A 24,159-nucleotide genomic window follows, 5' to 3' on the forward strand; every position below is an offset into this window, starting at 1 on the left:
AGAGTTACTCAGTTCCCGAATTACTGTTAAACACATTTTGGTGATCTGAACTTTAAAAGGGATGCCTCTTGGTTTTTGAAATTAAACTTCTTAAAGTTCAGAAGTTTCATTTCAAAAACCAAGAGTTCTGAATTTCAGATACATAGATCTCCATGCACAAAATATAAAACAAAGATACTAACAAAGAAATAACAAAGGTATTAAAGGTTATGTGTGTCTACCATAATAGAGGTTGCTTTTTTGTTTGTTTGTTTCCCTAGAGGAGGTAAAATACTTGTAGTTACCACTTCACATGACTTAAATTACAACTTTAAATTGCTACTGGACACATTTCCTAATCTGGATTAATTCCACTTTAGTACTATTCATGGTCTTCTGTGCTCTGATACAAGTGAAAATGTGTGTTGGCCTTTCCTGTAAGTGAAGTCCATACGGATGTACAAAAGATTTCCTGCTTATAACAGGTAGATCACTGTACACTTTGAACACGGAGATTCTCCATTCACAACATGATCTTCATATCATGAATTCTTACTGTGCAAAGATAGATGACTAACACCAGGACTGGGCAGCAGTTTTAACACACAACTGGTTACTGTTTCTGCAAGGTGTATGTACTTCTGTATCAGAGGCAACAGGCAAGATTTTGCCATTCTCTATTCCTGTAAGTCTTTGAGCAATACAAGAATTGAATTTGGCCCCCATGCTTATCAAACGAATCAAAGGTAACCTACCTTATTGGCTAATTAAGAAAAGATGGACCTTGTCATGTTTCACCTGAAAGACATCTGTGTGTTTTACAGCTGAAAAATAGCATGTGGGTTTGTTTTCTACTGAAATTACATCAGCACAGTGTTTTAAGAATAATACAATTAACCTATGTAATTTTCAAGTTAGATCATTTGCTATAAGTCCAGAGGATCTTAAAGGAGGGTTTGAGGTTTTTTTAGAAACTTGTTTTATTAAAAAAAAAAAAAAGTACTTTGAAACTTTTTTCTGAGTGTGTTGTTTAATCATTAACTTTTACTCTAACTTCTATTACGCAGGTGGGTCTCCTGGTCCTGGTGGTCAGTTATCTGAAACCAGTCCTACTGTAACTGTCATGATCCCTTTCAATGATGACCCTTTTGGAGTGTTTGTTATAGATCCAGAGAGCCAGGACAGAGAGATAGTGGAAGATACTCTTTCTGAAGATGACCTTTCCTATATTACGGACTTCACCATCTGGAGACAGCAAGGCACCTTTGGTGTTGTCCGACTAGGTTGGGAAATACTGTCTAGTACCTTCCAAGCTGGACTGCCATCAATGGTAGATTTCTTGTTGCTTGGATCATTCCCAAGCTCAGTACAATCACAGCCCCACATGAGGCGCCATCACAGTGGAACAGACGCTCTGTATTTCAGTGGAAAAGAGGATGCATTTGGCATTATCGGTCCTGAATACCCATACAATGGAAATAATGCAGTAACCAATTTTACATTTTCAGCTTGGTTAATTCCTAATGTCAGTACAGATGGCTATATAGTTGAAAAGGATAACGATAATGGGACTTTATATTATGGTGTGAAAATTCAGACAAATGATTCTCATGTTTCTGTAGTGCTTCATTATACAGCATTAGGGTCCAATATGACATACATGGCTAAAACATCAGTCATGAAATACCTGGATGAGAATACTTGGCTTCACGTTCTGATTACTCTGGATGAAAGTATAATTGAATTTTACGTTGATGGAATTCTAGTTCTGGGAGGAATGAAGAGTCTAAAAGGAGAAGCAATTCTTGATGGTGAGCCTTTGCTATTTTTCTCCATATATAAAGCTCTGAAATGCATAGTCTAGCCACTTCAAAGGTGGAAGAAATACACTGAAATGATTATATCTGTTAAGTTAATTGAAAGGAATGGATAAGAATTCTTTGAGGATTTTCAGAAAGCCTATGGAAATTGTGTGAATGTTCTAAAAAATTCAAACTGCTGCGATGTTGAGTGAGAGTAGAGGACTATTAATTGTATGGTGTACTATTTTATTTCTGCTTTTAAAATTCCAGGTTGAAGTTTAAGAAATCAAATTTTCCATTTGTAAAAAGAATAGTACTTCTGCAATTAGTAATTTCCATCACACTTGCAGTACTGTAGCTAAGCTGAGAGGCTGAGAGGTTTTTTTTTTTTCCCTCCCTCGGTTTCTAGAACAAATATATGTGAAATGCAATTATGCTTTTATTGCTAGAAGGATATGTCTGTGCTGTAAATTTTCTTTATTAGTGGGGATGGCGTGTGTCTGGGGATAATGCAATAGTAAGGCAAGTATGTCATCTCTCTCCGTTGAATGTTGGGTAATACACAGTGGTGTGCATAGCAGCCCAGTTTTTCTCAGCATCCTCCACTTTGTGCCCTGGGACTTTTATCAGTTCCTGTGGTTGCTCATCTCTACAACTGCCACTCAGTGTCATATGTATGACAATACACTGAAGAGCACAGCTTTTTTTGTTTGTTTGTTTTCTTTCGTTTTCTGAAAGGCAACTGAAAACAGCTGATGTGTGTGTTTTAGCACAAGAGCATAGCATGGCACAGAACAGGATAGAGTAGGAATGAATATGAGGCAGCTGTGATCCTATAGTTTGGAGACAGAGAAATATAAATGCTGTTGTAAAAAGAGTTTGGAATTTGCATGGAATTACAGTGTGGTGGATGAAATGGATGTCCAGAAGGGTTAATGCAGTAATCATGAGTATCATCAGAATGGATCAGCTGCCCTAGCAGAGGGAAACAAAGTAGGATTTGTTCAGCAAAACAAGGGCTAAAAGGGGTTGCAGTTCTGCTCTGAAAATCTGTGGAGGAAAGAGGGAGCCTCAAGTCTCTAAGACTTATAAAAATGAGGGATGATGATAATGTGCTGCTAGAACTAATAGGATGAAAAACTTGGACAGCATAGGATGGAATTGTTTGGCCTGTGAGGACTTACCTGTAACATTGAGATGAGGCTCAAGGAACCTCCTGATTTTGGATCTCAAGATCAATATGATTCCTCATCCAGGGACAATGAACAGTTTACCATTGGTTTTTAAGAAAAACAGGTAGTCAGTTGCTGACTGTTTCATACAAATACAATAACATGAGAAAAAATTATAATTTCCTTCTCAGGTCCAGGAATAGTAAGAATTGGAGCAGGAATCAACGGCAGCAGTAGGTACACAGGGTTAATGCAGGATGTAAGGCTTTATGAGCGTAAGTTGACACGAGCAGAGATCTATGAACTTCATGCAACTCCTGCAAAAAGTGATGTCCACCCTGTCTCTGGGTATTTGGAGTATTGGCAAGGAGAGACCAATAAATCATTCATCGTGTCTGCAAAGGATGACAAAGAGGAAGAAGGAGAAGAATTATTCATACTAAAGCTCATTTCTGTGCGTGGTGGAGCTCGAATTTCACAAGAAAACACCACAGCAAGATTAAGAATACAGAAAAGTGATAATGCTAATGGTTTATTTGGCTTCACTGGAGCATGTATCCCTGAGGTAAGGTGGTCATAATGGAAATTGTAGGTGATATTTCAGGCACAGAAAGCTAAATGGCAGGACCAAGTGACCTGAACAAACCCTAGATTTTGCAGTGTTTGCTTTTGTGGTTAAGCAAAGTTTTCCTAGGATTTGGAGATGCATATGTTCTGTTAATACAACCTCAGTTCCACTGGGATTTACTATATAATTTTAAAAAACTAAAGAAAAAAATGGTTAAGAAAATTTAGTTTACTATATAAACTGAAGACTAAGGCTTAATTTTTTTTTTCTAGAAAAATATTTTACCTTCACTTCTGTTACATTTGAGTTACCAGTTAAAATGTAAGATTTAATTCTCTGGGTTTTTTTTGAGAATGGATTATTGCAAAGATTTTTATTTTAGTTTTCTGTGTCACATGATGTGTTTGAGATAATTTTACTAGAGATCATGCAATGACAAAGTGTTATGGATTTTTCCACCTTCATTTGCTGTCATAAACTAAGTTATAATTTGCATATGTTTGATGTCAGTTGGTTGATTTAGTAGTGGTTTTTTTTGTTGTTTTAGTTTTAACAGATGAAATCTTTTTTCAGTGGTATCCATTCTATATGCAGAGTGTAAACTTGCTACTTTTTGAGGAGGCTTGAAATAAACATAAATCATTCTTTACTTCTTTAATCAATTATAAGGGGGAATAACATGATAGCTATCTCTACTGGTATTGGATTATTTTGTGGAAAAAAAAATTTAATATAGTTTTCATTTGGGAACTCTTATGAGCTTTAATTACATTCTTTTTTAATCAAAGTGCTTATGATGTTTTTAAAATAACTGTCTTGCCTGAGTGATACTAGTTTTCAGTTTGGTTCAGTTTGCTTATTGTGTGCCTACCATATGCTATGATAATAGATTCCTTCAGGTTCAAGTACCTCTGATACGCTGTGATGCCACAGATCATCAGCCAACCATGAAGAAAAAAAATAATTATATGGCACGGTAATTGTTTTGCACCTATCATATGTCCATTTCACCAGGGAAGTATTAGAGCTCTTAGTGGTGATGCAGGAACACAGCATTTTTTTACCAGTAGTTTAACTGTGCATATCTGTCTACTAGGCAGCTGAAGTCACACACAGTATCTATGCTTTCTTACAAAGCAGCCCTGAAATTTATCTAATGCATAAGATAGCTTTAACCTTTCCAATAACTTTCAGATAAAATTATTTTCTATGTTAATTTTATGAACGTTATTTTCTAAAATAGAAGGTCAGTACCAATTAAAGCTTCATTCCAGAGATGTGAAGTTGTCGCTGCAGAAGTCATGTTATCTGTGAAGATACAGAATTGTAAGGAGGACAGTAGAAGAGAAAAATCTGTTTTTCTGAATGATGATGGTATAGTTTATTTCTATCCATAGTGTGTCTGGTTAGAGAAAGTGCTGATCCAAATCTTTCTTTAAATTATTGCTAAGGAAAATTACAATATTGACGTTATTATAAAGCAATAGTTTCATTTGCTTTCGACAGGTACATTTCAAGCATATTGATTCTGTCTCTGACGCACAGTTTTAGGAAAGGGGTTGTGTCCAGGACGAACTGCAGTGTATTGTTATTTGTTACCTTAATAGTCCTCAGGGAGGCATCAGACTTTTGCAGATTCCACTAGGATTGTTCTGATTGGCATCAAGGTCAGTTTCAGCTTCCTAACACTCCAAAAGAGCTGAAAGTAACATGACAGCAATTTTTTACTTGAACATTTGTCTGGCATTAAATATTTTCATGTTATTTAATGAAATTGCCTTGATTTACTTTGACAGTAATAAACGTTCCAAATTTTTGCTTTCTTCCAGACTGCTGATGAAGGTTCCACTATATCCTGTGTTGTGGAGCGTACAAGGGGAGCCCTAGACTATGTGTATATAAAGTACATTATCTCACAGGTTGATTCCACTGGCATTAATTACTCTGTTACCGATTTTTCTAATAGCAGTGGCACTATCACATTCGTTCCTTGGCAGAGATCAGAGGTAAACCCTACCTTCCTATTAACAATTCATCCTGTCCTTTACAAACCTCCTGGAAAATACCTTCTGAGGGTGCTTGGCTGGTTTGCATACTAGAGAGTGTTTACTTCACATGGCTTTTCTTATTATTATTTTTTATTTTGTTATTTTATGTTGTTATTTTTTTGTTATATATATATTTTCTTTCTTTCTTTTTTTCCATCCCTGACAACAAGAAAGTGTTATTTGTAGCTCTGTGTATATGTCAGTTCAAAAGTCACCATGTGTGCATGTACATATTAGATATATGTACATATACATAAAAAATATTAACTGTATTTATGTGTATGTGTACATATACTTTAAAAAGTGTAGATAGTCCATGTACTTTCGAAATTGGAAAATGATCAGGTTTGATCTGAGTGTTGTAACTCAAATTTATGTCCACAACAATTAAATAGGCAATAGTAAGATTCATTGCTGTTCTTGCACTCAAGGCTATCCAGGTTCTGTCTCCTTTTAAATTCAAAATCAGAAACAGGAGATTAAAGGTGTTCTTGTAACAATAGCTGTTTTTGAGTCTCCCTGAAATGATTACTGTCTGCTTTAATCTATTCCTCTGCATAAAGTGTGCGAGCAACTGGAACATAAGGAAATTATTCAATATTCTGGCCTTAGAGACACCTGAAATTGGTAATCAGAATTGCATCTCTGAGTTGGGGGAGAGAAAGAGAAATGATACATAAGGGAAGCTTTAGCTGCTTCTGAGAAAGCTTTCTAAAAGTCTTACGAAATTCCTTATCTGAATTAGTTTAAAAAAAAAAGAAAAAGAAAAAAGAAATACCAGGATACCAGGATACACTGAAGAGTAGGAATTCAAAGCTACAGAGGCCCACAATTAAAAAATTATGTGGGCAGACTGGAGGTCCAAAAGAGGGCCAGAAAGATGATCAAAGAGCTGGAGAACCTGTCCTCTAAGGAAAGACTCAAGGGGTTAGATCTTTTCACCCTTTAGAAGGGGACTTTGATCCCATTATTACAGTACCTAAAGGGCAGCTCCAGAGTTGACAGAGGCTCTCTCTTCTCAAGAAACCACAGGAGAAGACAGAGGGCAAAGAGTACAAAGATAGAGTGGGAGAGGTTTTGTCTTGAAATTTTTTACAACTACTGGAACGACTTCCTTAGGGACAGGGTCGGGTTGTCCCGACCTCAGCATCTGGGCCAGGGCAATCCCAAGCACAAACACAGGCTGGGCAGAGAAAGCACTGAGAGCACCCCTTGGGGGGGGAAGGACCTGGGCGTGGTGGTTGATGAGAAGCTCGACATGAGCCGGCAATGTGTGCTTGCAGCCCAGAAAGCCACCCGTACCCTGGGCTGCACCAACAGCAGCGTGGGCAGCAGGGCGAGGGAGGGGGCGAAGGAGGAAATTCTTCCCTCAGAGGGCGGTGAGGCCCAGGCCCAGGCTGCCCAGAGGAGCTGCGGCTGCCCCATCCCTGGCAGAGCCCAAGGCCAGGCTGGATGGGGCTGAGGGCAGCCTGGGCTGGGGGGAGGTGTCCCTGCCCATGGCAGGGGGTGGCGCTGGGTGGGCTTTAAGGTCCCTTCCAGCCCAAACCAATGTATGGTTCTATGGTAGAATTCCCATCACCGGGGGTGCTTAAGATGCAGTTGAACATGGTGCTGGATTATTTCATCTATTTTTTTTTTTTTCCATGAAACATTGAACTTCATCTTTTGATGTCCCATCCAACGTGGGCTGTCCTATGATTAAAATTCTGGGGTAATAAACAGCGTGTGCTAGAAATAGAAATAAAAATAATCTGTTTCAATGAATTCAATCCTGATGTACAGCACAGAATTGTTAAATTTATTTGAAGAAGTGGTGCGGGACCACAGTACTGTAGAAACAACATACACTTTCTATTATTGTTTGTATAATAAGGATGAATTGTGAGTAGAAAATACCATCCTCAGTTTCACTTATATCAGGCTGCAGAAGTCAATGTGGACTCAAATTCGCTGAAGTCATTTGCAGGGATCCCAGTGACTTCACTAGAACTGTGAATCTGGATAATGTAATGACTGGCAAAAGCGTGTGGTATCTGAAAATAGTTCATTCATGTTATAATAGTTTGTTCATTCAGCTTTATTTCTCTGTGAAATGATATTACTGCATTTCATACAATCATATATAGCAGAAATTTCCAAAGCTTTTCTAGCATGGCAACATAGACGAGGCCCACATTACTCTATCTAGTGGCAGAAAATGGCTGATGTAGGCTCTTGCTACACAGCTTACTGGTCCAATTTACTGCATACATACAGAGGAGCTAATGTGCATGGCTCTAAGAAACGGGCTGGTAGCAAGCTGCTCTTCAGGTGGGATATCCTAAGGGACTTTCAACTGACATTTGTAATCTACTCATTACCATGCCTCTAAATATGATCAGCTACTTAAATGTTTTCTATATGTTTGTCCGACCATATCGAAACATAAAGAAAGATGGAATTTTCTGAAGTGAATGTGTTAGCGTGTTTAGAGCAAGGTTATGTTAGTAAATCGTATGATCTGCAGGTCAAAGTGTCAGGTGGTATAATAAGCTCAATTTATTTGCTCTCTAAATTGGATTAATCACTGTAATGTCTCTTCATAAGCATAATTTCAAAAAGATTTTAAAATTTATCAGATATTTCATGTTCAGTACATGGAAATTAAACTCTGCTTTTGTGAAGATATACAAAACCAACCAAACAAGTATTTATTATCACTTATTTATGTAGTTTGAAACAATTCAGAAAATATGCCTTCCATTTCCAGTAGCTTGGAAGCATTGTTTTTGGAAAGCATATTCTAGACATAAAATGTTATCTTAGAAATTAGTTGAATTTATGTGGAGAGCAAAAATAGTGTCCTTTGCTTTCAGAACTATACAGCAGATACAGCTGACTGACTAATCAAAGAATGTTGCATGGTTTGATTTCTCCATGATTTGGTCCTTCTCTAGGTGTTAAATTTGCATGTTATTGATGATGACATTCCGGAGTTAAATGAATATTTCCGTGTGACATTAGTCTCTGCAGTGTCTGGAGATGGGAAACTAGGTTCAACTCCTACCAGTGGAGCAAGTATAGATCCAGAAAAGGAAACTACTGATATCAGCATCAAAGCCAGTGACCACCCATACGGTAACAATGATGGGAATTATACAGCTTTGTTTCAGATTATTGTGTAGTTCTTTCCAGTCAGATGAAAACTTTGCTTGGTTGTAATAGTTGAGGAAGCAATCTCATATATTCCACTTTATCTGACTTGAATTAATTCATTGTTTATATACATGAATGAATACTGAATTAGTTTTCTTTTATAATTTTACAAAAAGGCCTCAAATCTTCCCTGCCCAAACAAGCAATGATTCTCTTGTGAGGGCAAATAAAGGCTCTGCATGTAGTTGATCCTGTCCAGGTTTTTCATCAAATGAGAATTCCTGACAATAAGAGTCATTTCTCCATATGTCTTGTACCAGTAAATACGCAAAACCGTGGCCTGTGAGGCTCTTTTGGGAAGAGAAGGTTTTATTATTGTGCTGTGCCTTTTATCAAGACTGACAAGAATATCAGTGAGAGAGGGTAAGGCACACAGCACATCTCTGGAAATAGTGTGATTGAGGCTTAAGGGTATACTGGTATATGTGGTTTTTAATTTCAGAACCATCACAAGATATGTTATCAATCACTTTATTTAAATTGTTTATCATCTTTAAAATTTGTTATGAAAAGCCATGTAAGTAGTAATTCTTGTCTTCCAGGTCTGCTCCAGTTCTCTGTGGGGCCACCTCCTCAGCCAGGTGATAAAATGATTCTTCCAGCCTCTTCTGTGCCCCATATTACTATTAAAGAAGAAGCTGGACACGTCAGATTACTGGTAGTTCGTGCACAAGGCCTTCTTGGAACAGTTCTGGTGGAATACAGAACAGTGCCAGTCACAGCTTTCAGTCCCAAAGATTATCAGGTATGGCAACTGCCAAGGTGGTATAATTGTTTTGGAATTAATTAGAGTTATTTATCGTGGAGATAGCTTTCAGTTTGACTGCTCTAGCCCAGCTATGATTCTTTCACAGAAAGACTACTTTACAAGGTGATGTGGCAAATGGATATGTAATATTCACTTAAAAATATACATCATGTGACTTCTCCATTCTTTTCTCTGCAGTAAGTTGCATTGTCTAGGAAAAGCCTCTGGTTTTGAACTTTTTTTTTTTTTCTTAACAGAGTTTTCAGTGTAGCAATTTGTGAGTTTTGCTGTTGTTACAGACCATATTATTCAAGTGCATGTACAGGTTAACATTATGCTTGTACATACTGGGATTTGTATATGCCTAGCAAAATAACCTGCATGTATCTGCACTTGCTTGTCCAACTGATCATTTGTGCAGAAAAATAAGAAAAATGTACATGAATGCAGATGCTCACCAGTATGTCAACTTAGATGTCTTCTTCTTTTTTTTTTTCTTTTGTAAAACAGATTTTTCAGATTTTTTTTTAAAGCTTAAGTGAGGAAAAGTAGATGTTTTGAAAAAGACAAAATGAAGGTTCTGTTTCTTTTTTTTATATGGATGAAAACATTAGACTTGAACAAAAATATGAAGAGCTCTTATATTGCAGGCTGTTGTGGGTACACTGGAATTTCAGCCAGGAGAAAGATACAAGTACATTACTGTTAACATCACTGATAATACTATTCCTGAATTAGAAAAAACGTTTAAAGTGGAGCTGTTGAACCCAGAGGGAGGAGGTAAGGCACATATATCAGTCCCTTAGTTGTATTTTCATGACCTCTACTCGTTCATAAAAATCTTGTCTTTCTTGGCATTATTTTCTATGTTATTTCTGAAAACAAACAAAAAGCACCTCTACATCCCCACCCCCATACAGCTGTCTTTTTTCGTAGGGAAGAACTGTTCCTCAGTTCTTTTCTTAATCCTTGGTGGAAACAACCAGATCCCATAGCAAGTATATTATTACCATGTATTAGGGAAAGTGTATCACTGCCATCTGTTAGGTCATCTAAAGGCAATTGCTGCTTTTCACTTTGTATAACTTCATGGTTGGTAATGAGAACTAAAATAATGCAAAAATATATTAGCAATATGTTGCATTTCAAAAATATGGAATATTTATAAAATATTTAAGGCTAAACAGTCAAAGTGTTGTGTTTTTGTTTGTTTGTTTTGGTTTTTTTTTGTTTTGTTTTGTTTTTTCTTCCACATGAGTGAAATCAGAAGAACTGCAATACATAGGTCAAATGGATTATAGCAGTAATAGGCTGTGGATGTTGAGGGCCATAGGGAGTTTGCTGAGCTGTAGCTGCAGAGGTAGCTCGTAGATAACTGTCTGTAAGAACAAGACAAACACTTGAAAGAATTATTGGTTTGAAGGGCTAGTCTGAAGGGACGGCAAAGCATAGTGGTGCTGCCACATAAACCCCTGAATACCTTACAGATTTTTTTTTCCATTTGAGAAAAATTTTAACGGAGATTGTAAAGCTTGTTGGAGGGAAAAGTAATTAGAAACACTGACAGCCATAAATTGATTTTTTTTTTTTAAACTGATGTTATTTTTTTAAACAATTCAGAAATTGCAAGTGTGGTCCCTTCTGGGAGGATGTATCAGATTTCCTTGAATTAATCCAGCTCTCTGCTATGATTGTATGTGTCTATGGTGCAACATGGTCTCAGTGATTCTTTTGGTAAAGTCTTGAGACTTTTCACGTATTTTGTCTTTTTGGTTGAATAGTTGTTTTGTTAAAAGGAGTCAAACTTTTCTCTTTCAAATTGTTGTGACAGAAAATTTACAACTAACTTTAGTAATCCAGTAACTATATAGCCTTTTTAAAATGAGCCTTCTTTTTGGCCTTTCCAACACAAACACAAAGCTTATGAAGTCCCCATTAGTTAAGTTTTCTGCAGATTTTCCCAACATTTTCACTTTGTGAGAAAATATTAGAATAAGGAGCTTGAGGGACTTTATCGTCTCCCCTACCTTTTTTTTTTTTTTTTTTTCAATTTAGATTCCTCCATGACAAGCCTCAGTTAGGAGTGAGAAAGGGGAAATACAAAATGGGGACACAAAGAGGGAAAGAGAGGAAAGATAAACTATGTGTATGTGTTTTCTTTCATTCTGACTTCCCATTGCTATTTCCAATGTCATAAATTAAGTAAGAGGTGGCATATGTAAATATTTCAGTCTTTATTAGAACTCCTGTACACTTTCAGAAGCAAAGTTGATACCTTCCTAGAGTGCTTCCCTCTTTTTTTCCTGTTGTCCAGAATAGTTTAAATTTCTCTTTGCTTGCGCTCTGATTTATAAATGTATATATGTGTATATATCTGTATGTCTGTCATCTTAAAGTTGCTGAGCTCTTTAGAAATGATGGCAGTGGTAGTGGTGATGGGAACATGGATTTCTTCCTTCCAACTGTCCATCAGCATGGTAAGCATTTTGGATTAATCTTTATTTCTTTATGCTAACTGTAATATCCCTCATGAACTACACTACTGACACAGTTTATCATAGTGTTATTTTGCTTGTGGTTTGAGATATATCATAGAGTCCTGTCAAAACATTCTTTCCCATTTTAAAAAAGGCTTAATTTCAACAACAGTCAATACTAACCGTAATACAGAAAATAACAGCTTCTCTATCTTCAAAGCTGTATTTTTATAGAACACAATGTAGTTATTCCAGAAGTAGTTAGAAAAATTAGCTTTGTTTGTAAATTTTGTAAAATTTTCTGGAGAGCAAAGAGGAGAGAAACTTTTTAAATTTAAGGTAATTTAAAAATTACCTGACTGTGTGTTTTGATACTTTCTTTTGCCACTTGCTTTATGCTTTGATCTCTGCATCTCAAAAATACTCTTAATAAAAAGTGGTGTTAGCTCTTTTTTTTCTAAAAGAATGCTTTGATTATTTTTCATTTTTGAAGTCTATTTTTGTCACAACATACAGAAAACAAAGATAATTTAATCTTGAGAAAATTAAAAACATACAATATGCAGAAATAAGATGAAAACAAAAGCACCTACTATGAGGGAAACGCTAATGATGGCGGATTTTGAATTAAACCCTAGAGACCTGAAAATATTGTGTTAGCACCCATTATCGAAATCAAATAATTTATTCCACAGTGACAGCCTGATTTTCTGTTTTATTTGAAAATACAAAGGAGTTCAGTTTGAACCTGAGAGTAAGTCTGTGGTTTAACCACTTTTTGGAACTTCCTGGGAAGTGTTGTTTCCTCTTCTGTGTTTCCAGATTTTTTTTAAAATGCCAGGCTCTTTCTCTTTCTAAGCAGCAAGTTATCTCACACAAGATGATCATTATAGTAGTAGAATTTCCTGGACTAGCTTTTTCTTTGTTCCAGCTTCAGTTAAAATAGTACCTGCTTTTGTCCTGTCTGCACTGCTTACACTGTGTTTTACCACGTAACTCTCCCCTACCCTAAATTCTAGTTCATTTTCCTTAATTAGACAAGTAATTTTATTTTTGATCCTCTCTTAAAATATTTGCATTTTATATGTTGCTTTGGAGTGTTGTTCCATAGAAGGGCTGCCAGGACTGCATTATTGAAAGTGAGTTCCTTATCCATGTGGATAATTATTCCACATTTAAAACAAAAAAAAAACACACCACAAAATGCAAAACAGCAGAAATATTCCAGTTATGCTTTTCTGTGTGCTTTTTGTAACAAACTTCCTTAGCTTTTAAGAAAAGATGGTATAAAAAAATAACTCATTTTGGCACTTGCACTTACAGCCAGCTTGGGAATTGCATCCCACATCGTTGTGACTATTGAGGCTTCTGATGATGCTCATGGCGTCTTTGAGTTCAGTACTGAGTCACTCTCGGTAAATGGAACTGAGCCTGAAGATGGAGATAGCAATATTATGTTGCAGGTTAGAAAGTTTTGGGTCTCATATTGCTATGCAATCCTCTTTTATGTCTATTTTACAGAGCATTCTGCAATATTTTTATAATAGGTCTACAGCATTTTAACTTAACTTTATCATGTACATTTGTCTTGACATTTTATACTTCACTTTCTAAAGTGTATCTTTCAGCTTAAAACTAAAATGTTTTATATAAGTTTAAATTTACTTCTACTTGTTTACATTTGAGGTATGAATATTTTAAAGTAAGTGCTGATGACACAACAAATACAGCAAAGCTAAGATGATAAAGATTACACTGTTTTTAAAATTAGTTTATTTTTAACTCATCATGTCAATGACTTTGCACTGTATATAATGGAGGGGCTGGATTGTGTGCAGCTTGCAGTTGGCAATGACATGCTTAAGATCCTCCGGGTAAGGATTAAGGGACATGGAAATAAGTTATAACAATAAGATGAAGTTGTTGTGGGAGTCTGCTATAGACCACCCAGCCAGGAGGACAACATTGCCAAATTATTCTATAATGAACTAAGGGATATCTCTAGGTCATCTGCCCTTGTCCCTGTGGGTGACTTCAACTTCCCAGATGTTAGCTGGGAATACCATACAGCCAATACAAACAGGTACTGGAAATTCCTGAGGCACGTTAACAATAACTTGTTGGTACAGTTACTCTGGAAGCTGATTAAGAAAGGTGCCCTCCAGATTTGTTGCTTGTAAACAGTGAGGGTCTTGTGGGTGAAGTGGTGATTGGAGGCTGTCCTGGCCATAGTGACCATGAGATGGCTGAGTTTAAAATCTTTGGTAATAGGAGGAAAACTGCCAGCAAAAGTTCAGCCCTAGCTATGGAGACAGCAGACTTCAGACTACTCAGTGAACTAGTTTGTGAGGTCCCCTTGGAACCTGCTTTTGAAGGTATTGGAGTCCATCAGTGCTGGTTAGTTAAGTAACACCTCTTAAGAGCACAGGAACAGGCAATTCCAAAGAGTCAGAAGTTGAGCAAGCTGGGCAGAAGGCCAGCTTGGCTGAGCAGGGATCTTATTCTAGAATTTAGGCGAAAAAGGAAAATCTGTGGGCATTGGAAGCAAGGTCAGTTGAACAAGGACTACAGAGGTGATGTTCACTCAGAGTTGAAGCTGGCCAGTACTGTGGGGACAACAAAAAGTGCTTTTTTTAAAGTATGCTAACAGCAAAAGGAGGAGCAGAGAAAACATTGATCCATTACTTGTTGAGGTTGGTAACCTCACAAATAAGTACGCCAATAAAGCAGAGGTTAATGCCTTCTTTGCCTCTGTCTTTAACACCAATGATGGGCTCGGGGACACCCAAAGCTCTGAATTTCAGGACTGTGATGATGATAAACTCCCAGCCAACTTTGAACTTGTGCAGGATTTGCTGCTCCAGCTGGATGCATATAAGTCTATGGGGTCCAGTGGGATTAATCCCAAAGTACAGAAAGAGCTGGCTGATGTCATTGCAAGACCTCTCTCAATAATTTTTCAATAGTCTTGGAGTCTGGAGAGGTCACAGTTGACTGGAATTAAGTTAAACGAGGAAGTGCTGGATTCTGCACCTGGCAAGGGGCAATGCTGGCTGTACGGACAGGCCTGGGGACAAGAGGCTGAAGAGCAGCCCCATGGAAAGGGATCTGGGGGTTTTGCTTGACAGCAAGAGAAATATGAACCAGCAGTGTGCCTTAGCAGCCAAAATGGTCAACTGTGTTCTGGAGCATAAGGCACAGCAATGCTGGATGGTCAAGGGAAGGGATTGTCCTGCTCTGCTCTGTGCTGGTGAAGCCTCACCTCTAGCACTGTGTGTGCTACAATATATGAAGGACATAAACTATTAGAGAGCATCCAAAGGAGGGCTACTATGGTGGTGAAGGGTCTAGAGGGCAAGAAGTATGAGGAGCGGCTGAGGTCCCTGGGTTTGTTCAGCCCAGAGCAGAGCAGGCCGAGGGGAGGTCTCATGGCGGCCTGCAGCTCCCTCACGAGGGGAGCGGAGGGGCAGGCGCTGAGCTCTGCTCTCTGGGGACAGCGACAGGACCCGAGGGAACGGCATGGGGCTGGGACAGGGGAGGGTCAGGCTGGGGGTTAGGGAAAGGTTCTGCACCCAGAGGTGGTCGGGCACTGGGACAGGCTCCCCAGGGACATGGTCACAGCACTGAGCTGCCAGAGTTCAAGAAGCATTTGGACTACTCTGTCAGACATGCGATTTGATTTTGGGTGGTCCTGTGTGGAGTCAGGTGTTGGACCTGATAATCCCTGTGGATCTTTTGTAACTCAGGATATTCTGTGATTCTGTGACTTTGCTGTATGCCATTTTACACTTTTATGTTCTTCTTTCTTATAGTACAAAGAAATACATAAATCTTTGTGTTTTCCACTTAGGTTGTGAGAACTCATGGGGCCCTGTCTGAGGTGACTCTGTATTGGGTCATAGTCTGTGATCTTACAGAAGACCTGGTCTCTGCATATGGGAATGTAACATTTGATGTTGGCCAAGTGAGAGCAAATATTACCATACAAGTTTCTCCTGACAACGTGCCTGAACTGGATCAGGTGTTTTCAGTTTTGATCATCAATGTGTCCAGTGGTCGTCTTGGAAATCACACTAATGCAACATTAACAGTTTTAGCTAATGATGATCCATATGGACTGTTCATCTTTTCTGAGAGAAACAGACCAATAAAAGTTGAGGAAGAAACAAAAAATATCTCCCTGACAATAGTAAGGCTTGGTGGTCTTCTTGGTACAGTAGTGGTTACATACAGAACTTTAGGTGATGATGAAAAGTCACCCTTTCTTCCACCTGATGTTGTTAGAGCAATACAAGGAGAAGATTATATACCCATTACTGGTTATGTGATCTTCGCAGCCAATGAAAGCGAAGCCACAATATCTTTGCCTATTTTGGATGATTATGATCCTGAGAGGTCAGAATCTGTTTTTGTGGAGCTAAACAATACTGTTTTGATCGACAAAGTACAGGATCGGCCAAGTAAGTGTCTTTCATATGTAAACCCAAAGCTTAAATATGTAGGCTAATATTTATATTTAATAGGATAAAATGCAGCAATTGAAATTACAGTAAAATTTTACCTCTGCCTAACTCTGTATAGTTAAGAATCCTGTAAGTTATATGTCAGAGTATCTCACATTAAGTATGAAGATTCTGTGTGTCAGCATATATTTCCTTTACCACAAAATTTTGTCAGGGGTGGACATTTCTTTCTCCCTTCTGCATCTGCTTTATCCCAGGTGTTTTAGGCCAACTGTATTACTGTATTGGTTTTGTGTGCTAATACCTGCTCACCTGTTGTTTCTGTAAAGCACAATGATAGGAAATAAGCTAGTTGCACTTACTGAAAGCGAAAAAAGCCTTTTAAACATTAAGTGGTGTAGAATTGCAGCTTCATGCTGGCTTTTTAGCGTAGAGGATGTTTGCCCGATCAGATAAATTCAGGTCATTACAGCCTTATTTATGCTTAAGAGCTTCTTGGCATGCCTAATTTCCCTTCCCTCTCCCCCATGACTCTCCCACATTAATCTTGATTTTTAAGGGAAACACTACAAAAAATTCTACTGGGAAACTGAAAGGTTACTTATAGTTCATCATTGCTAGTGTAAAATTCTATTGTCCTATGGACAAATAAGTAAGTAATTTTGCTAGTACCTCACCTCTTCAAAGAACTGGTGTTTTGTATGCTCCACAGCAGGGTAGAATAATAAGTTAGTAAGAATGTGGATTTTCTGACATAATATAATTCAAACATCAAAAATATGCTTGTGCAGTTTGTAGTTATATTTTGTCCAAATCTAAAATGAAAATTTTATTGAAAGCTAGTAGTGGCCATCCACTAAACTCAGGTGTATGTATATGAACAGTATAGCCATATATAGGAGGCATTTCAGGCTTGCTCTAAGAGGTTTTTTTCATATTTCAGTTGTAAATTCTCCTCGTCTTGGATCAGTGAGTGAGACTATAGCTCATGTAATTATCAATGCCAATGATGATGCTTTTGGAACACTTCAGCTTTCAGCTTCAGCTGTGCGAGTTGCTGAAAATTATGTTGGACCAATCATTAACGTGACCAGAACTGGGGGAATTTTTGCAGATGTTTCTGTGAAATTCAAAGCTATGCCAATAACTGCAACAGCTGGTAAGAAATCAAAATAGCAGAAATACACATTCTGTGTTAAACCAGAAAGAGCATACTGTATGCTTCGAGTAACCAAAGCAAGCAAGTGTGTATTGAATGCAGTCTAGTAAAACAAGTAGAAAAAATACCAAAGTGTGAGATACTTACTGAGTGTACTTAGGAGACAGGAATTCAGGTCCTATAGAAGAGACCTTACATCAAATTTAAAAAAACTCAGAGATATCATCACTGAAGAATCTAGCAAGAAAACTAAGGAAAGGAATTGGCTGTTTGTTTCCCTGGTGGCCACTCACTTTCTCAAAAAAATAAAATAAAATAAAAAATCCTGTAGTAGTATATATAGCTAGTACTGAGTCCTTTGTACATATTTCAACCTACCATACATGGCTTATTTGAGTTTCTTGGAGGGAAATTGAGAGCTGGTGACTCCTCTGTGAAACAGACAAATGTTAAGCACAATTCAAGAAGACTTTTACTTTGCAAATGAAAGGTAAAGCTCTCAGGTGATCCCTGAAAAGCTCCACGAGGGAAGGAGTGACCTTATGTCCTTTAGTAAAATCTCCTTTGAAAAAGGTACTTCTGTTTCATTTTATCTCTTGGAAAGCCAGACAACTATCAGAAATCAAATATAGAAATGTCACAGTTGTGTGATCTTCTCAATGGAAGATAATAATGGACCTTTTGTAATTGCTTCTTGGACTGACAGTGTAAACTCTGTTTTGGCCAAGATGAGATTTATTTTCATCCATCCAGATATCTAAAAGGCACTAGGAAATAAACAATTGTATTTTCTGGGTATGAAGATAAAGAAAAAAAAAACACAAAAAAACACACCAACATATGAACACAAGGGAATGCAAAAAGAACAGATAAATATTAGTGCTGATAAACATTAGTGATGTTTCATAATGAACCAGAATGCCTTAATATTCTTCTGTGTTTTGATTGTTTTGTTATTTTTTCATGTACAAATCTAGGTGAGGACTACAGTGTAGCCTCATCAGATGTTGTCTTACTAGAAGGAGAAACAAGTAAAGCTGTGCCAATTTATATAATTAATGATATCAATCCTGAAGTTGAGGAGTCCTTTTATGTTCAGCTGCTGAATCAAACGACAGGAGGAGCCTTGCTTGGATCTTTGACGAGGGCAGTCATAACCATTGAGGCTTCTGATGACCCGTTTGGATCCTTTGGTAAATGAGTCTTATTTGCATATTTTCTCTTGTCCAGTAGCAATCTGCTGATTTGTGGGTGAGTTATTACTGGGCAATGGAATAAAAATTTTCAGAATACAAAAAGGGAAGTCTGGATGAACACAGTAAAGGACAAAATAAGATAAACTAAATTAAAACGTGTAAGTAAGGGCAAATGGTGCCCTTATATAGCGAAATTGAAGCATTCAGTCAACTTATATATCAAGATTTTGTGAGACGAAGGTGGATTTTGGAGTCTCCTAATGGGGATGGATTTTAATTTAATTTGTATTTTTTTATCTATTCTAAATGTTGCATTTCTGCAATAGCTTGAAGCTTAAGTTTACATGCCAAAACCTGTTTAGATAGTGCAGTGTCATTGTTTTACAAAATAATCAGGCAAAGCAGGTTTAAATATCTGGGGAAATTGGAAAGTACAAATATGACTTAAATTGCGTTCTTGTATGTTCTGGTTGTTAGTTATTGTAGTTTTTCTTCTTTCTATCATTATCAGTAAAATGGATTGTGGACACTTTCCAAAAATAGTTTCATTACACAGGTTTTGAGAAAAAAATGGTAATTTCAAAAATTTAATGACATTTTAGAAATTTATCTTTTCTATTTATTTTTTCTATTTCAGTATTTCTGGTGTATGTTTTCCAGCCATTTTATTTGACTTACTCTTTCTCCCTTTAGTACCCTACTTTATTTCAGTTATTCCATTTTATCAGCAAAATGTAAAGGAAATTGACAAAAGTAAATAATTCCACATGGATAATTCATTAACTTCATTCTTAACAACTAAAGATTTTATACAAGAAAGACTTACATTTGAAACAATTTAGATGGAATATGTTGACACATTTTTTCCATACGTGACATAAAAAATGATAAAAAATTTCCTCACTGGGAAAAATTACCTTCTGACCGTCTTCTAAAAACTTAGATCATGGCTAGCCTTGAACAATGGATACGTTGGAATAAACTCTTGGGTGGGGGCTGAATTTTCATGCCAATTTTATTTGCAGATAAAATGATACTGAAAGTTCAATTTGAAGTTTAAACCTGATTAACATTTTTTTAATTGTGCAAATGAATGCAATCAAGTGAAATAAAATATATAATTCAGTAACTAGGATGGTGTTTTTATTTTAAATATTACTGTTAATGAAATACACCTCTTTGTGCTGCACTTCAGTGTTCCAGATGACCGAATTTACTGTGGAGGAGCCTGAATCTGGATCAGTACCCATAAATCTGCCAGTAATCCGCAATGCTGGGACACTTGGTAACGTTACTGTTGAGTGGGTTGCTACCATTGGTGGACACCCTGCTGATGAGGACTTGCAGGTTGCCTCAGGCAATATTACTTTTGCCCCTGGGGAAGCCTTTCAGATGCTACTATTGGAAATCCTGGCTGATGATGTTCCAGAAATAGAAGAAGTAAGTCAAGCACTTACATCTTCCTTGAAGATGGTATTAATTTTGACTTGTTCTAGAAATATGTATGATGGAAAACAAGAAATGTTCCGGCAGGAAGGTGCTATAATTTCATGTTATACTTTGCTTGTAATTATTGTTAGAAAAACCACAAATTGTCTAGCTGCATTACTTCTTTTTCTTTTCTTCTCTTTGAGATTGTCCGTGTAGAATTAACTCAGGCCTCCAATGGTGGTGCTATTGGGTTAGATGGCGTGGCAAGTATTATAATACCTGCCAATGATAATCCTTATGGCACAGTTTTCTTTCATCAATCCTTATATCGAGTTCAGGAGCCACTAGAAAGAAATTTGCTGGCAAACATAACAGTCAGGCGAAGGTTTGTATAATGTTTGCTTTATTTGTAATTACTATTTATTCTTCACTTTTGTTTCCACTATAATGTCAAATTTCATGCTCCTCTCATAAAAATATGTGCATCAATTCTTTGATCTGCCATCTCAATGTATTTTCATTTCAAACACATTGTTTTTGAAGTAGATGTCTGTGTATTACATAAATTACTTAAACGTAGTATACATTGAAATGCACAATGTAAACTCAGCGTACACAGTGTACTATTCATTTTGTCCGTTTAATCATCAAATCATTTAAACCTGCATGGTAGCCTGTTCCTGTGATTTGAACAGGAGGACAAAATGGCCAGCCCTTACAGGATGAAAATAAGAGAAGGAAAACAGGTTTTATGCATGTGATCCTAGAGGAAGGATGATAAGTCTGGGTGTCACCGGCTTTTTCTTCCTTGCAAGTAAGGAGAGCTGCCAAGTCCTGAAGAAGACTAAGTTAACTCCTAGAACCAAATGTTTACAAATATGCATTCTTAACAGACTACTACCTAAGCTATAAATAATCAAACTTGCTATCCACAAAAAAATAAGATAACTCAGTTATTCTGGTACTAGTTTCAAAGGGAATGCATTTTGATGTGTTATTTGGAATTTTTCAGCAATTCAGAAAGGGTCAGTTGATTTTGTTCACTTCTATTATTAACCCAGAAACATGTAGAATATTAGACATCCTTTGTCAACTAACAGAACTTTATTTTATTATAATGTCTTTTAGTGAGGGAAGATTTGGTCAGCTGCAGATTTTCTACAGCACTTCTGAGACTGACGTTGTAGCTCTTGCTGTGGAGCAAGGTCAGGATATCCTGGCCTACTACGAGCCTCCTGTACAAGGAATTCCTGACAAACCATCCAAGACCAGAGTGAATGTGTCAGCAGCAAGTGACCCTGTGTATTCCTGTGCAGCTCAGTGCCTAAAAGAACAAGCATGTTCAGCCTTTACATTTTCCAGTGCCTCAGGGATTCCTCTCTGCCTTTGGCTGACGTCAGATATCAGCCCATTAACTAACAACACTTCAGGGTTCCGGACCTGATTTTCCGGGAAAATCCCCAAATTTGAGGATTGTTGAGGAAATTTCCCCAAACTTAGTGTTTTCTTTGAGGAGGGGGCCCCAAAACGGGGTCGCAAGCAGCGGTTTTGGGGGAATTTCCCTCGATTTTGGGACTTTTGGGGGGATTTCCCCAAATTGGAGGGGTTTCAGTGGGGGGGGGGGGTCTCAAACGTGGGTAACAAAGTGCAGGTTTTGGGCGATTTCCCCCCAAAAAGTTTGTTTTTCTTTTTTAAGGGGGTGTCCCCGTGCCCCCCCCCCCCCCCAGCGTCACAAGCAGCAGCTTTTTGGGGCATTTCCCCCAAATTCGGGGCTTTTTGGGGGTCCCTGATTGGAGGGGGGGGGGGGGGGGGGAAGAGGTTTTTGGGGGGAATTCCCTGAAATTTTAGTGTTTTTTTCGGGGGGGGTGTGGGGTCCCAAAACGGGTCACAAGCAGCAGCTTTTGGGGCCGTTTCCCCGGATTTTGGGGCCGTGCCCCGGATTTTGGGGCCGTTTCCCTGGATTTTGGGGCTTTTTTTTTTGGGGGGGGGGGATTTACCTAAATTCTTTTTTGGGGGGGCTCATTTGAGGACTCTCCCCCCCTTATTGGGGGGGGCGCTCATTTGGTGCCCCCCTTCTGGTTCTTTTTTGGGGGGGGGGAGGGCTCACATATGGCCCCCTATTTTGGGGCTAAAATACCCCCCCGGGTGTTAAGGGAGTTTTGCTGAGGGGGGGGTCCCCGAAACGGGGTCACAAGCAGCGGTTTTGGGGGAATTTCCCCAATTTTGGGACTTTTGGGGAGATTTCCCCAAATTGGGGGGGTTTCGGTGTGGGGGGGTCTCAAACGTGGGTAACAAAGTGCAGGTTTTGGGGGATTTCCCCAAAAGTTTTTGTTTTTTTCTTTTTGGGGGGTGTCCCTGTGCGCCCCCCCCCTTTGCGTCACAAGCAGCAGCTTTTTGGGGGCATTTCCCCCAAATTCGGGGCTTTTGGGGGGTCCCTGATTGGAGGGGGGGGGGAAGAGGTTTTTGGGGGGAATTCCCTGAAATTTTAGTGGTTTTTTTCGGGGGGGGGGGGGGGTGTCCCAAAACGGGTCACAAGCAGCAGCTTTTGGGGCCGTTTCCCCGGATTTTGAGGCCGTTTCCCCGGATTTTGGGGCTTTGGGGTCAGGGAGGGAGCGGCGTTTATGTACAGGCGGGGGGGGGGGGGCAGAAGTGGGGGGGGCCCCCCCGGGAGAACGAGGCATTTGGGTGGGGGGGGGACCCCAAAATGCCCCCCCCCAATGATTTAGGGTGAGGGGGGGCCCCAAAATGCCCCCCCCAAATCGTTTAGGGTGGGGGGGGGTCCCAAACAGCGGGATTTAGGGGATTTCCCCCAAAATTTGGGGTCGGGGGGGCGCAGGGGTAAGAAATGTATTTTTTTTAGGGGATTTTCCCCCAAATTTTAAGGGGGGGGGGCAAAACTGCGGGTTTTGGGGGATTTCTCCCCAAAATAAGGGTTGGTTTTTTGGGGGGGGGGGTAACTGGGGTCACAAATGGGTTTGGGGGAGTTTTCCCCAAATTTGGGGTTTTGAGGGGTCCCAGCAGCAGCTTCGGGGGGATTTCACCCCAAAATGGGGGGGGGGGCACAAATAGCAGCTTTGGGGGATTCCCCCCCAAATTTGGGGGTCTCGGGGGGGGGGGTCCTAAAAGTGACCTCACGGGGAGGGATTTGGGGGGATTTTCACCCAAAATTTGGGGTCTGGGGGGGGGAATCCTACAGGCACACCACAAGCAGCGGTTTTGGGGGAAATTTCCCAAATTTGGTTTTTTTTTCGGGGGGGTCCCTAATTGGGGTCACAAGCAGCGGGTTTCGGGGGAAAATCCCCAAATTTGAGGATTTTTGAGGAAATTTCCCCAAACTTAGTGTTTTCTTTGAGGAGGGGGCCCCAAAACGGGGTCGCAAGCAGCGGTTTTGGGGGAATTTCCCCAGATTTTGGGACTTTTGGGGGATTTCCCCAAATTTGGGGGGTTTCAGTGGGGGTGGGGGGTCTCAAACGTGGGTAACAAAGTGCAGGTTTTGGGCGATTTCCCCCCAAAAAGTTTGTTTTTTTTTTAAGGGGGTGTCCCCGTGCCCCCCCCCTTTGTGTCACAAGCAGCAGCTTTTGGGGCCGTTTCCCCGGATTTTGGGGCATTTTCCCTGGATTTTGGGGCTTTTTTTTTGGGGAGGGGGGGATTTCCCTAAATTCTTTTTTGGGGGGGCTCATTTGAGGACTCAAATGCCCCCCCCCAAGTCATTTAGGGTCAGGGGGAACCCCAAAATGCCCCCTCCCAATGATTTCGGGTGCCGGGGGGGCTAAAAATGCCCCCCCCAAATCATTTGGGGTGGGAGGGGCCCTACAATGCCCCCCCCCAAGGCCCTAAAGGTAAGGGGGGGCCCCAAAATGCCCCCCCCCAAATCGTTTGGGGGGGGGGGTCCCAAACAGCGGGATTTAGGGGATTTCCCCC

The 24,159-nt window shown here is 39.2% G+C and overlaps 1 protein-coding gene across 1 annotated transcript in view; it reads left to right on the forward strand.

Annotated features, from left to right (window-relative positions):
* The window catches only part of LOC308187058 (adhesion G-protein coupled receptor V1-like), a gene marked incomplete at its 5' end in the record, with an annotated part of 55,809 nt that extends 33,468 nt beyond the window's left edge, over window positions 1-22,341 (forward strand). The window contains 14 exons of the mRNA XM_080609214.1: window positions 1,047-1,790; window positions 3,145-3,518; window positions 5,351-5,527; window positions 8,506-8,686; window positions 9,307-9,509; window positions 10,163-10,292; window positions 11,909-11,989; window positions 13,313-13,452; window positions 15,840-16,449; window positions 17,396-17,611; window positions 18,589-18,804; window positions 20,003-20,247; window positions 20,442-20,623; window positions 21,367-22,341. Of these exons, the coding sequence (XP_080465340.1) occupies window positions 1,047-1,790; window positions 3,145-3,518; window positions 5,351-5,527; window positions 8,506-8,686; window positions 9,307-9,509; window positions 10,163-10,292; window positions 11,909-11,989; window positions 13,313-13,452; window positions 15,840-16,449; window positions 17,396-17,611; window positions 18,589-18,804; window positions 20,003-20,247; window positions 20,442-20,623; window positions 21,367-21,682 (3,815 nt within the window). The 3' untranslated portion in view covers window positions 21,683-22,341. The remainder of the gene's footprint in view (window positions 1-1,046; window positions 1,791-3,144; window positions 3,519-5,350; window positions 5,528-8,505; window positions 8,687-9,306; window positions 9,510-10,162; window positions 10,293-11,908; window positions 11,990-13,312; window positions 13,453-15,839; window positions 16,450-17,395; window positions 17,612-18,588; window positions 18,805-20,002; window positions 20,248-20,441; window positions 20,624-21,366) is intronic.
* Window positions 22,342-24,159: the final 1,818 nt, after the last annotated feature.

This window comes from Anser brachyrhynchus, assembly GCF_964034855.1.
Source record: "Anser brachyrhynchus genome assembly, contig: SCAFFOLD_126, whole genome shotgun sequence".
NCBI classification, from domain to species: domain Eukaryota; kingdom Metazoa; phylum Chordata; class Aves; order Anseriformes; family Anatidae; genus Anser; species Anser brachyrhynchus.